A 14,884-nucleotide genomic window follows, 5' to 3' on the forward strand; every position below is an offset into this window, starting at 1 on the left:
GAAAGAAAAACAAACCAAAATTAAATTGGGAGAGATAAGGAAAAAAGTCCAGTATTTATTAGACTTTATTGGAATATTTGTGATTAAAAATTTGCCACAGTATTTCTTCCCACCACTTTCCACTCTGCTTGTTGATTCCCCTGTTGTGGAACAAAAGGAAAATTTTAAGTATCTTCAGAATAACTCTTAGCCAATCAAAAACCAGGACTCTTACTATAGCAGTATACATTTGTTGTCCGTTCCATCTATTTTATTACTGGAGAGAAAGTTGGGTTTTCTAAACACCTATGGTGTCAGTTCCCACATGAGTCCTAAATAAGTTTAGGGAGAGATAGGAAAATAAATTAAATACTTAATCCTGGTGGCAAGTCAAGCTTTCCATCAGCCTCAAAGTTTTAACTAGCAGAAATTAGTTCCAAGGTGAAAAAATGAGAAAACAGCTTTGCGATGATAGAAGGGAAAAAGAAGGAAGAGACAATACAAAGAACTGCCAATAAAGAGAACTGAAGATAAGGTACAGCAGAAAACCACCTAAGAAAGCTATTCACTGGGAATTAACATGACTCAGCTAAAAATGGCATACCTTGGGATTGAAGATTTGACAGGCACTTGTGAACAGCCTTAGTTATACTAAATACCAGGCTAATGGCTTTGCAACTTAAAGATATTTTCATTTTTATCTACCATAAGAGATGCACAAGCATCCAACTACACAGCCTAGAACACTGGTCCTACAGACAAGGACCTGAAGAACATGAACGTGATACAATTCAAATTACAGGCCCAATCTGTTAGTGCAAAATAATATGTTTTAACTAGTCAAAGACTTCAGATTGTAGATACAAGTTGCAGTAGCAAGGGCTGTTTGAAAACAAAGTGCGATATTGCATAGAGCCATGTAGCAAGGTCCAAAATTCAATTCCTCCAGTATTTGTTCTCTGGATGACTATCTAAACCCAGCAAAATACATCCTTCTTCATTGTGAAGGAAGTGTTTAAGTGTTACCCATTAACAAAAACAATTCTGGGGCAAAAGAATGCTACATTGGTAATTCATAAAGCTAACTGAAGGTCAAGTATTCATGACTACAGAAGAAAAATCAGAAGATTAATTTTGCAAACAAGTATTAGTCCAGTGAAGATTTATTTATAAGCGGTTGAACAGCACGGAGAAAGTTCTTCCACTTGGAAGAAACTTCCTTATGTCAGTAATTTCTGAATACCAACAGCATAAGAATTTGCTGTAGACACTTCATTAAATCATCCTGATTGTAGAGCTGATGTTCCAAGTTTGTTTCTCTCTCAAAGCCTTTGACAGAAAGTCACAACACTGCAGCCTAAACCTATGCAACAGACAACTTCTAATGATGGCCTAAACACTGAAGGATAATGTGTATTGTACTTGAACCTGCTTAAGCAGCCTGTAATTCTAAGATATGCTTTAAGCCCTCAAGAATAAGATTCATTATCCATTAGTCACAACATTTACCTATATATAGCACATTCTTTTCAAAAAAGATGAGGAGGAAGCTGCATGTCACTACTGAGGTGCAACTGTAGGATCTCTGTCCATACCTCAGACAAACTGCTACTAAAATAAGGTACCATTTTCAGCAGCACTCAGTGTTAATGCATTAGGTCTCTAATCAGCAACACCACCTCTTGAAATATTAATGTTCACCTTGTTATTTTCTCATCTGACCTCTGAATGGGCCCAAACCAGTATGATGCAAGGTGGTCCAATCAAAACAGTAACAGTGTGACTGCAGACTGCTGTAAGTAAATGCAGGTAATGCTCGTGCAGAAAACAACAGTTCTATTCAAGGGAGTTACCAAAAGAAGAAAATAAGATTGGTTAACAATAAAGAAGTTACTGCAAGTAGATGAATTACATCCTCTGCACAAAGAAGAGGAATTGAATCTGCTGTGTTCAATTCCTATTGCTGAGCAATAATCAGGGAATCCTTACCTCTGCAGTTGTGTTTTTGGAACACACCACAGTGAAAAGATGACAGATACTCAGCCCTAACATTCAGGTTCCTTCTCTTGAAGCTCTTCCAAGTGATGTCTCCTGATATATAGCCACTGGCACGTTACTTGTGTGGAAGCTTTTTTACAGAAACAAATGGCTTGGCATTGGCTGGGACCATGGCCCTTTGCAGGCAGCTAATACAATCTGCTGATGCCTGATTATGCAGTTTCTCTTGGCCCCTACCTGTACCATCACTGCTTTAAAGTTAGGGTTCTCCTGCAGCCTGTCAACCAGTCTTTTTGACGTGGGCTGGGCTAAGCTTGGCTTTCTGTGACCTGATCAGGATTTCAATCCAGCTCTCCAACCAGAGAGACTGGACAATCATTCCCTCCACACCAGTCAGTGAGAGAGAAAGTACGCTATCTGAAGTATAAAAGGCAGCACAATTACCCGAAATCTGAGTCTGCACCATCTGGAGTCATGTGTTCTGGGTCTGTGCCATTTTCTAATATAGGAGGCGTTTTCCTGTGTTCCATTGTTAAGCCGTTGGCTGATTTACTTGAACTCTGTAATGATGGCCAGGCATCTTTGTTATTACTGTTCGGTCTGGAAAAAGGCAAGAGTAAAAAAAAAGAAGAGTTCAAGTTATGAAGAAAGTGTTTTAAAAATTGTAAGCACTGAGAAAATGAATCCTTGTGCCAGACAATCCATAAGAATAGATTTATCTGGATAGTGTTTCTCAGATTTTAAGTGGCGATGATTTCAAAAAAAAAAAGAATTGGGAGGTAGGGAGAGGAGAAAAACTGGGCAGAGCTCTCCATTTTCTTCATTGAATAGATTGAGCTGCAATGCCAATGCTGAAGTCCAAACATGTCCGCTCGGGGGGAAAAAAAAAAATCCATTGACAGCTTCAAGTATCTAGGCCTACACACACCTCATTTAGAATTACTGGCTTTATCCCCTAGGTATTTTTAAAGGTGGTTTAGCTAATGATTTACACTTTAAAAAAATATCTATATTCCAGGACCTAACAAGCCTGGCCCTGATGAGGCTTTATTTCTGCATAAGAGTCCATGGTGTTATTAGCAGACCATGAGACCAGTCAGATGAATGCATTGTTCATTCAAGTTACTGCTCATTTCGTTTCCAGTTTTAAGCCGTAATTACATCCCTTTTAAAAGACTTCATTTCATTTCAGAGACAACATTCCATCTGGAAAAAAGTTCAAAAGAAGACTTGAAGCCAAAGTTATCACTGAAAATAGTTATGTTTTATACAAACTGAAGTGAGCTGAAATATCTGCAACCAAATGCATTCAAATAACATTACCATCCAATAACACTTTAAGCTAAAAACTTGATACAAAAGATACGTCTTCACTTTCTCTAGCTCTTTCTATTGCTTTCAGCTTTTCATTTGCTTCAGTTAGGATGCTACTTTTAGTGTTTGGGTGCTATTGTCCAAGCGCTGTATTCTTAAGGACTAAGCTTCCAGGAGTCTTTTTTTTTTTTTTTTTTAAATACATGTTACTCTTGCTGCCCCTTTCATTATTACTATGTGATCCAACATGTTCTCTACATTTTAAGTCAAAATGTGGAAGCTCCCGTAGCTGTTTTATACTCCATATAAAATTGATATTACTAGCTACCCTCAAATATCAGTTAGTATCGTAAGATTTGTTATTCTCACATACTACACTACAGGCAGAGAGATGAAAACCCTGACTGATTTACAGATCTCATCCTCGCTTTGTACACATTTGAACTAGAGATGAGTCGATCAGATAGTGAGTAATGAAGACATATCCTGTTATCAACTGTGATTCTCCCCCTTGCAAGAGGGAGCCAAGTAACGAGACTTTTAATCCACTAACAAATTTAAAATACACTTACGTCCACTGCAACATAAAGTCACTTCTATACTAAAATTAATTTTGAAATGTCAGTTAAAATCAGTTTTATACCCAAAATGAAAGGTAAAGAAAACCTGCTTTATTTATTTTTTACTTAGAAGTTCAAAGCTGTATGCATCTAAAGTCCTGTCCTCAAGCAGACCAGCAGGTGCCTAACAAGTGTTTCTACTTCCAGCATAGCAAAGCCTTCATTTTGGTTCTTCAGGAAAAAGACAGTAGAAAAAAAAAAAAAGAGGTTTTGAATGTGGACTCCAGTAAAATGCAGTCGTTGTTACTGTTAGGTGACACAGCAAAAGATGAACACCCATGTACACAAAGTTGCACTGGAGAATTTTAACATTTGCCCTCTGCAGCAAGAAATAAGTTTTGCCAGTAGGACCTTTCAAGTTAGATCACAGTTGTGAAAAAGCATTTATGCAGCACTGAAGAAACTTCCCTACTACTGGGTATTTGTAATTAAACGTTTACTATTTAGAACCCAGCTACTGCTCTGTTCTAAAGTGAAACAAATCTTGCACCACAAACGATAGAATGACCACAGAGTTGTCAGAGCCTCTGACAAACTGCCAGACCTAATATCACATCAACGAATCAGGAAAAACAAGAACCTAACTGGGTAGGAAGTTGTGAAGGAGAATGAAACATTCACCAGCTCACAAGCTACATTTTGTACTGATGAGACAGGACTCATAGAAACATCTCAAAAATCCTAGTGGTAAGAAGAAATGCATGCTACAACCCACAAGATGGTGCCCAGCCGTCAGCAAAGAACAGATTGCATTGTAATGATGGTACTGAGGTGATAAGAGAAATCAGCTCCAGGCTGACTACTTCCTGCCTTTAGAGGAACATGCCATTTTTTCCCACAAGTGCTAAAACATTAGACCGGCCTTAGTGCTAAACCACAGACTGGCCAAGCTCCAATTCATAATTACTAATGAGACTACTATAGAAAAAATGAAGGAATTTACTAACAGTTTTTATGTATCTTAAATATAAGATTCGAGTAGGTAAGTTATATGAGGACTGATAACCTTAGGCTTTCATTCATGTTCGTATGATTGTACTCATATGGACAGAAATCTTTTCATAACTTACTGAAAAGGAACTACTTCAACAGAATATTATTATAACAAACAATAGTGCTATCCACAATTAAAACAGTGAAAATAAATTATTGAAGTTTACTAGGTGAATGCAAGGAGTCTTTTATTCACATCTTGTGAATTCTTAATCAAAGAAAGCGATCATTTCTGCTTCAGTTTCCAAGGTCTTTACACCAAATACAAGAACTGCACTCCAAGTCATGATATGAAGGCACAATAAGAAACATGCATCAACGCAATAAGGTGTCTTATACTCAGTTGTGAGTAGACTGCATTCATCTCCATCCCAAAAAGTTAACATCTGTTCTTTAATAATCATTACCATATGTACTTGTGCAAATATGAAATTAAAGTTCTTTAAGAATACAAGTGATCCAAAATTCACATAGCAGGTATTTTTTTAAACCAAGTAAGACTCAGTATTAGAGCAAAGTAGTGTGAATACCTGTAACTTCACAGGAATAAACAATATTCAAGTTTTTCCCATAACACACACCAAAAAGAGTGGGCAACTTAAGGGAAGTAACAGGAACAAGCATGTTTTCTGTGGAATAATTAGAAAGAAAGCATTGCTAGGTAGTCCAGCATCAGTACTTACGCATCGTACCTCTGCAGTGCTGTCACTTTGTTCTTGTTCTTGTCAACTGTACCCGTAGATAACTGAAGAAAGTTGGGGTTTAATTTGTATAATTCTTGCAGTAGTTTCTGTTCATATTCTTGGTGCTTACCCGCCTACAAGAGAGACACACGATAAATTGACACTAGTTTTATACGTTTGTAAATAATCCTGAACTTTAGTAATTGATCTGTACCAGCTTAGGAGGTGAACTCCTGACAAACTCCTAACAAATTAATGCAGAAGCAAAGACTAGAATCTCCAACCTGTCTCATCTAAATTCCCAACTTCACCTTTAGAGACTTCCTGGAGTTGTACCAGTTTTCAGTTTGTCACAACACTGAACTCTGTTAACAACTGTGGAACTTAGAAGTTTATCCATTGACATTTTCTAATAGAGAATCAAAATATCCATGACACTGGACAGACAATATCCATTTAATGAGAAGGAATGTACATGTAAATTCACTGAATCTCCAGCTTCCTTGGCTTTTCATTACTTCAAGCTCAGCTGGATCATGCACTAAAAATGCAACGCACTTTTCAATGATTGCCAAGAAAGCAATATGAAATGAAATAAAAATTTAGTAGTGTAACAAGGAACAAGAAAGGAACATTCACCTAAGTAGCAAAGATCATGTGCAAAAACAAATTGCTGACCAAGGTATGTAAGCCTATCACTTTTAACTGGCAGCTGCACCAGAGGACTGACAGACTGCCAATATAACTGACTTCAACAAAAAGGGGTGTACAGGAGATCCTGTGAACAGGCTGCTGAGTTCAACCTCCATCCCTCGTCAGATGACAAATTCCATCTTAAAAAAAAAAGTAATGAAGAAAGATACAAGTACATGGATGAACAGTCTGTTGACAATGAGTCAACGTGACTATAGATTAGTCATCTATAAAGGGTAATCCTACTTCACTGGAGTTTCATGATGGTGTCAATAAGCACCAATAAAGAGAAACCATGAGATTTTCAAATAATCCTTTAAGATTTCACTCCAAAAGGTTATTTACAAATTTGCCCTGGGATAAAGAAACAGTTCTTACACAGTTCAAAGACAGAAAGACGAAAAAGACATAAGACTGATAACTGGACTCAGAAGCAAGCTATGAGAACTGATGACTGGCATCAGTTTTATGTAATGTCATCAGTCAGGATGACAAAGGAGTGAACAGCAAATTCTTTGCTGATGATACCAATCTCTTTTGGGCGGTAAACTACCATGCTGATAACGATGAACTCCAAAGGAAACCCACAGCCCCCAGCAAACATGCAAAAAGCTAGCAAAGAAGCTTCACCACAGAAACAGGTCAGGTAACACGCCTAGGGAAAGTTAACCTTTTAACATCTGTACTATATAAAGTTAACCTATACTGACACCCTCTTGACCTCTGAACTGGCTGTTAGAACTGAAGGAAGAGATACTCAAGTCATTGCCAACATATCTCTGAAACCACTAACTTGTTATGCACTGACAACCAAACCCTAAAATGTGCTGAGCATTATTAGGGAGGGCACTTAAAGGGATTATCATTGATGACTACTATATTAAGCTTTGCTGCCCCTGCATCATGAATATGATGTGTCTGGTCTCTGTGTCCTAAGAAGGGCAGAGGTACAGAGAAGGACAACAGAAGTTATCACAGAAAGGAAGAAACTGATTTATAGAAGTTTAAACCACCAGAAAGTCTGCAATTTGGGTAGAAGGCTGAGAAAGGTAAAATCAAATTCTACAACACCACAAAAGCAATAACTAACATAAATAAGGGTTATGCTTTTAGCAAGAACTGCAAAGGGGACACTTGACAAAAGCTAGGGGACACTTGACAAAACTAAATAGTAATCAGTTTAACACAAGCAAAAGGAAGTGCTTTAGACAATGGTGAAATTCTGGGACTTGCTGCCACAAAAGGCTGTAGACTTGATGGTATCAGTAGGTTCAAAATCGTTTAACTAAATTAATGACTGACAACCCTAAGAAACTAGAAAGCCTATACATTTCTGAGGGTATGCTCCCGTCTATTGACATGTAAGTGGTGGTAGATATACAGAGAAGTAGTAGGAAGTAGTAGTAGGGTAGAATACAGAAGTAGCCTGGTTTGCAAGGTCTCCTTGATTTTTTACTTAATCTCATCATCAGAGACGATATATAAACTGCAGGGACTACTCATCTAAACCAGCAGGGTATTTTCTTTAATTTCAGAAAAATAACGGAAATTCTCAAAAGTAACTTCTACTTTGTGAAAAAAATGCTTAGATAGACATTCTTCTTTCCCTGCCTCAAATCAGACCAGCACATGAAATAAAATCTGCTCGTACAACATTTGTGCTAGCACATAGCACATTTGTGCTATGGTGTGGACCACCTCCCTCCATGGTGAGACCACATGCAAAAACTGTAATACGGATGCAAGGCAGGCATACATAAGGTTGAGTTTAAAAGCCTTATCATACCTTGTGTAGAGGGACAAATTCTAAAGACTTCATAATGCACCACTATAGAGGAATTAAAGCATTTACTTGCTTCCCTACTCCAGATAATTATTTTGCTGTTAAAATTGCCACATAAAAACTTCATCATTATTTATGGGCTATTATAGTTACCTTCAATATTATATTTTCAAATGTTTTCTATACCCTTCACAAGCTAACAGATGTATCAGAATTCAGATAGCATGGTTGAGTCACAATACGATACTTAAGCCATGATAACTGACCACATACACAAAACCTACCAGAAAGCCTTGACCTCTTTTACAGAGATCTAAAATAACATTACCCCATACTGGTATGAAGAAAAGGCAAGTAGTTAACTCAAGTTTACATGAATTCTTGATTAAGAGTTTGTGTTTTTGTCTTAGCAACATTTAGACCCTTTCAAGGCAATGCACAACTAAAAATTTAGCTAACTGCTCGCTTTCAATACCTAACTGGTGAAGTACCTAAGCACCTTTTCTAACTCAAAAATCAATTGTGCAATAACATTCTGCAGAAGACTATGTTATATAAATAAAGGACTAAATTATACACAAGATAATACATATATGCCTTATTTCATGTGTTTCACAATCATTATTTACCTGCATTTCTTCTTTTGTGAAACTGGCTGCTTCATCTCCCAGCTCATGTAGATACATACAGTCTGGTTTTGGACACTGCATATTTTTTAGAAAATAACTGCAGTATTTTGTTGTACCTAATGATGCCTGAAGAAAAAGAAAAGATTCATTAGCTAAATTAAGTACCAGAAGGTAAGGCTGTCATTTACAATAGGAGGAGAAAAAACTGCTATATTTACAAAAAAGTATTCCATCAAGATTTGGAGTTCTATCATAATGCATTTTTGATTCAGATGGACTAAAGTTTATCCGTAAGAAATCCATATGCTTAAGCATTAGATAATTAGAACATACTTCTATTTTCACCTAATCTAAACAAACACCAAAATAAGAGCCTCAGTAAATATTTGGCTCCTTATGATTACGAATGCAAATAATGAATAAAGTAGTTATAAGTCTGTATTACATTCAACTGGTTAATATTCTGTAATAGGGTCAGGAAATGAATATTAACCAATTTTCTGTTGCCCCTATAAATGTTTATATAGACACCAAGAAAAAAAGAAATATTTCCTACAGAGCTTCTGAGAGGCTTTTTAAAAAAAATACTTAAAATCATATGACATCACAGCACGAATTTTAAGATGGCTGAGCACAGACCATCACATCCCATTGATTTTACATACATTATAGAGCAAATGAAGTACAAGTCTGTTAGGAGAAAAACAAACAAGTCTAATCAATGAAGTGAAGCATATTTAAAAACAAAACAAAAAACTAAAAAGCAAGTGAAGTCAGACAAGTGTAGATTTCATGACACAGTAAGCTTTAGGCTTATATAGTAAACCTAGGCTTGACTTTTGGGATATTCTTTCCTCCCAAGACACCCCACCCCCTTTTGAATGGAAACAGAATGCTTGAGATAAAGGCAGGTTTACTACTACACAAACATTTTGGAAAAAGGACATTAACTTGATAGAAATTTTGAGGATGAGAAAGGAAAAGCTCAAACACTATCACAAAGACTACTGCAGAGGTACACTCCTCTCTAATATTACTTCATGGATTTGGACTACAGAAATGCTCTGTAGAAGAAAATAATCAGGTTTTTAGACAATCTTTTTAAGTTTTACCGAAAAAAGCCACAGTGAGAAAGGGGAAGTGGTACATATGTCTCAAACTTCTGCTCTGAATCTACCTGCCAACCCTCAAGCATCGCATGCTGGAAGCTCACTAAACTTCCATGCTGTGATTAATGGTAAGAAAACAGATACAAAAATCAGTAGCCCACTAAACTGGATATTTTTATTCAGGAACATAAGCTCATCTATACAAATAAAATTTCACAGTATGCACTGATATCAGTATCCTAGCACATATATAAGAAAATGTAAAAGCATTACCACCTTGAGTGTTCTGCCGTCTACCACCACATTATTGACGCACTGTATGGCTCTGAGAGCATCTTCTGACCGGATGTAGGTTACATATGCACTGGCACTTGGACCCTAGAAAGAAAACATGCCATTTTTTTTTTCCAGACAGACCTGAGCATTAAGTTGCTTTTATAGTACCTCACTTCAGAAATTGGTATATTCAAGGCCAGACGTTTTTGAAAGTAGACAAAAACAATTCATGAGAATTTAGATTTGATGCATGACGAATAAGGAAAAGAACAAATGCATCAAAATACCCCTTAAGGTTCTGAAAATAATTACTGGTGTTTTGTCCGTGAAATGCAGAATAATGAAAAAATGCCATGTTTCTGCTGCTTTGAAGATTCTCATCCTGTGTACTAATTTTTAATCTTTCTACTTGCTCTGCATCTTCCAAGTGAAACTTGAAACTGTTTGGACAATGCCTCAGCTAGTACAATAATTTTGTTTTTGCAATATTATATATTTTCTTTGTAGTACTTTAACCTACTCTTTAAACAAGAATAGTTCCACGGATTCACAGGACAAACATGTATTTTTCTCTCTAGGAATCGAAGTCACAAGAGCTTCTGCAGCCTTACCTGTGAGCCTGCATATGATGTGCTGTTATTAATGACAACTTTATGTATTTTACCAAACTTCCCAAAATATTCTGGTCGTTTCAAAACCTACAAAAAGAAAAAAAAGAAAGTTATAGAAGTATATTGGAAAGTTAACTGCAATTCGTATGGGATTGTTCTTATCATTTGTCTGTGTACTTAATGAAACCCACATCTTTCCTACAAATAAGACAAACAGATGTAGATTTCTTTTCCAGTAAGAAATGCAGTTACTTGCAAGACAAAGTGCTTTGCCACTGCACTCAAGAATTTAAATGAAGGATATTCAACCTGGTGTTTTATTTTTATTTTTGGTGTCCAAATTACCCAAACCCAGCTCTGGCAATATATATCCCATTCAACATGAAACAGGAAAAATTCAGAATCACACGAATTCCGATTTTAAAATAACCACCTTAAAACTTTCAGATGTATTAACTGCCAGAAAAAGAAAAAAAGCTGAATTCTGATTCACTTGTTCCACACCAAGAGAAGCAGAGTACAATTAACTAACTTGAGAGAGTCTACATCTTTCAAAAAACTTAAGGCTATGTATAGGAAAACACTATGACACTTCATATGGGGCAAGAAAAGATGTTGCAGAAACATTGTGCTGAAACATGACTGAATATTACACACCAGAAGGAAAAAAAAATCCTGTCCTGCCTTTCACTGCATCAGTTAAGTAATAACTATTTGAGGATCCTATGCAAAGCAGAAACATCTTTAGCATACTAAGTAACTTTGTTGAATAATGGTTACCTGTGTGCCAATGGAATTGGCAATATCTGAGAAACTGCTACCAAAAGCCTTTCTTTTTCTTTCTCTGTGATGGGAAGAAGTGACTACTCAGACTGAGCCTACATAAGCTGAGAGGAAGAAAGGACCATTTGTTTCCCCAACTACATCTTCAGATTTATCTTATAATACAGTTAAACTGTACTGATGCAAGAACTTCACCTAACTACCTTGTTTCCCTTCTTCAGGAAGCATCAACATCTTTAACGTGATTAATACTGCTTTATCTTGAAGTCCTGAAGAAGTACAAAGCACATCGTACATTCAACTAGAAACTCTCACTGGTCTCTTCTGACTGTTCTTCAGCAGATTTACATTGCTCCTGAAAGGCCCTATGCCACCTTTTAGCACCATTCCAGAGGAGACTGGCAGTCCTAAGGGGGGAAGGATTTCTTCAAGTTCTTTACAGATGGCACACCTGATAATGTATGGCAGCACGGCTGTCACATTTTCACAAGAGCATGTCAACAGAAGTGGATCCACCTGTACACTCCATTATGATCCCGATCCACAAATCTATTTTCAGAAACATTAAATAGCTGCCAGTCTCCCCTTCCAAATCTTTATTTGTACACAAGTTCTTTGCCTGTTATATTCAACTCAGGTTGAATATATTGAGCCTTTTTTTTTTTTTTTTAATTTCTCTTATCTTGATTTCACAGAAACCTAGCCTGAAAGAGAGATATCTGGGTATTATATGCAGTGTTCAGTAAACACCCGTTATTCTTTGGTATATCTGTGAAAATACAGACCACCACAAAACCTAATACAACCCTCCCACTTATTAAGTGAAAAAGCCAGTGTGAAACAATCTGAGATTAAGAAAATAGTTGTGTATATTATTTCCTTTTATAAATCCACTCTCTGGTCAAATCAACTTAATACATTTTTTAGTAACAAATGGCAAGCAACTGTCAATGCTGGCCTGGCTTTGTGCTATTGCAGTTAACCTTCTGCTATATTCTTGTCAAAATTGTAGTGTTTTAGGTCATATCAGTTTAACTGATTTTCTCTTTGCTTCCTATCCTACTTCCCTCCACTAAAAACAGTGTTTTACATTTGTTCTTTTCCAGCCTACCAAAATGTGGCCCACTCTCAGCAAGTCCTCAGAAACAGTCACTTATATCTGAGGTTTCTCCAGACAGCTTAGTCCAATCAGGTGAATTTAACTTGGCACAGTACTTTTGAAGACATCTATTTATCTTGTAAGTACATTCCTTCCACATTCTAATTCAAGGTACTCTTACTCATTAGCACTAATTCCATTAGCCATCTGCAGCTGATGGATGATGGAAGTGAATAAAGCATTATTAAAAATGCTGTTTTTTAAGCCAGTTAAAAACATTTCCCCAAATGAAAAGCTTCTTTGTAATAATAGAGTAGTAAGCCAACTCTTTCCTGGGTCCTTCTGTTACTAATTTTTTCTTCATGTGACATTACTCTTGTGCTCCTTCCTAGGTATACTTCAGCTGTTGACTTTTTTCTTCTGTCCTTACAGATTTGTGCTACAAATATTTGTCCTTTATAGTCTGAATTGGCTCCCATTTTAGAATAGGCAGTGCTGCGCTGACACAGCTGTGTAGTGCCAGCAGATCTAGCACAGGAAAGTGAGTAACTAAAAGTGTTAAACTCCTTTTAAGCTCAACATCAAGCTCTTTAATGAAAACAAAGAACAATTTCCTTAAAAATAAAGCATCCATACTCTCAAAAACAATTATTTTGGAGTAGGAAGCTCAGTAGTTTTCTTAAGAAAAGCATCAGTATCACAGAACCTTTTGAAAGCTGCTTCATTTAGTACCCACTACAGACAGACAAGGGTAGGCACAAGGATGTTCCAGTGGTTTCCTGACAGTAAGTTAAGAGCAAGATCTGCAAGTGTCAAGTGCTCACCTCTGGATCTGCTAGGCGCTGAGATAACCCTACCACGAAGACAAGGTTCTTCTGTACAACCCGTACACTGGCCAAATGTTTGCGATTCTCTGATATCTTCTGTTTCCTCTCATTTTGTTTCTGTTTCTTTTCGTTTTTTATCCTTTGCAGCTCTTCCTGGGAGAGTGGTTTGTACACTGCTGGATCTTCTGGGTATGGCTAGATATAACAAATATAATTAAGAACAAGACATATAACAAACATTTGAAAATCATTAATCCAGACATTTTAACACATGAATATATTTCTCCTGTTATACCATTCTAATTGTTATGGCCAGCCATATTGTAAAAGTAGCACACTGAGACCTTTAGAGAATAGGGAACATCTTGCAAATTTCCATAGAATTCTCCAATTTACGGGTATAATACTGACATAAGCAAGAACTGCATTCTAACTGAGCTGCCTATTCAGTCTAGTAACACTAGAAGCAGCTGCAACATGACAGCCAAAACATCCTGTTAAGATTTCACTAACATGGCATAGTAAGTAGGGTGACACAGAGTGCCCTGTATATTTGCATTATATTTGTCTGATACTGATTTGAATACTTAAATGTATAAACAAACATGAGGACTAGGAGATAAGAAATCTAAACAAAATTGTAATTTCAGTGACCGAGATTTACAGTAACACCATTACATGCCTCAGTCTTTACATGGTTAACTTCTCCTAGCAAAGAGACAGGTTTCAGCACAGCTAACTGCATACTGATTTAATGGCAAGTGTTCCTGCCATGCTTGTGTGTCAGTTTGAAACTTGAGGTTGTCTTCCCTGCACAAAGGTACATTTTAAACCTCTAAATTATCTATAGATAACTCTAAAGATACATCTACAGATAACTCCTGAAACAGACAACTATAGATTTTGATCTCAAAAGTAACTAACAGGAAGAAAAATGTCTGTGGCACAGGAAGACTGCTTTATTTGTGCAGGTTATGTGCTTAGTGGTATAAAGGCACTATTTTAGCCCCATCTTGCAGACGACAGTGAAATGTTTCCTGTCCCACATTGCTTCTCAAAGTACTTCCATATTCCTTATCCATCTCATGTTTTTTAGACTGAAAAGTTAAATTTCATATTTCATGTACACAGCAATGCTAAGCACAGAAGAAAGTATATAAAAAACCAAGAATTTTTCCTAAGCATTGAAGATGAATTAAAAACAAGAATACAGGATATATGCGCTAAGGTAAAGACTTGAGGTAAAGAACTTAAGCTCATCAATATGTTACACCAAGTTCATTGCCTGTACTACCATAACAAAAAGGCTTCAATGTCCAACAAAAATGTACTTAAATTTTCCTGACTCTCCTCTCTCTCTGTTAACAGGAGAATAACAAATGTCATACTAAACAACCCGAGAAAACCTACAGCAGATGAAAATAAGGGTTAGTTTAAAAGCATGTATTCCCCATACTTGTGTAATGCTACTGAATGAGCCACTGAGT

The 14,884-nt window shown here is 36.7% G+C and overlaps 1 protein-coding gene across 9 annotated transcripts in view; it reads right to left on the minus strand.

Moving 5' to 3' along the window:
• Window positions 1–14,884, minus strand: part of CNOT4 (CCR4-NOT transcription complex subunit 4) — a 72,680-nt gene that overhangs the window by 19,051 nt on the left and 38,745 nt on the right. For 4 of the 9 annotated variants that reach the window (XM_027452734.3, XM_027452762.3, XM_038173082.2 and 1 more), the window contains exons 3-8: window positions 13,395–13,592; window positions 10,689–10,775; window positions 10,078–10,179; window positions 8,693–8,818; window positions 5,588–5,721; window positions 2,422–2,577 (exon numbers count right to left, since the gene is read on the minus strand). In XM_027452734.3, coding sequence (XP_027308535.1) covers window positions 2,422–2,577; window positions 5,588–5,721; window positions 8,693–8,818; window positions 10,078–10,179; window positions 10,689–10,775; window positions 13,395–13,592 — 803 coding nt within the window. The remainder of the gene's footprint in view (window positions 1–2,421; window positions 2,578–5,587; window positions 5,722–8,692; window positions 8,819–10,077; window positions 10,180–10,688; window positions 10,776–13,394; window positions 13,593–14,884) is intronic. The other 5 variants (XM_027452772.3, XM_027452748.3, XM_027452775.3 and 2 more) reach the window with 3 other exon arrangements.

This window comes from Anas platyrhynchos, chromosome 1 (genome assembly GCF_047663525.1).
Source record: "Anas platyrhynchos isolate ZD024472 breed Pekin duck chromosome 1, IASCAAS_PekinDuck_T2T, whole genome shotgun sequence".
Lineage (NCBI taxonomy): Eukaryota > Metazoa > Chordata > Aves > Anseriformes > Anatidae > Anas > Anas platyrhynchos.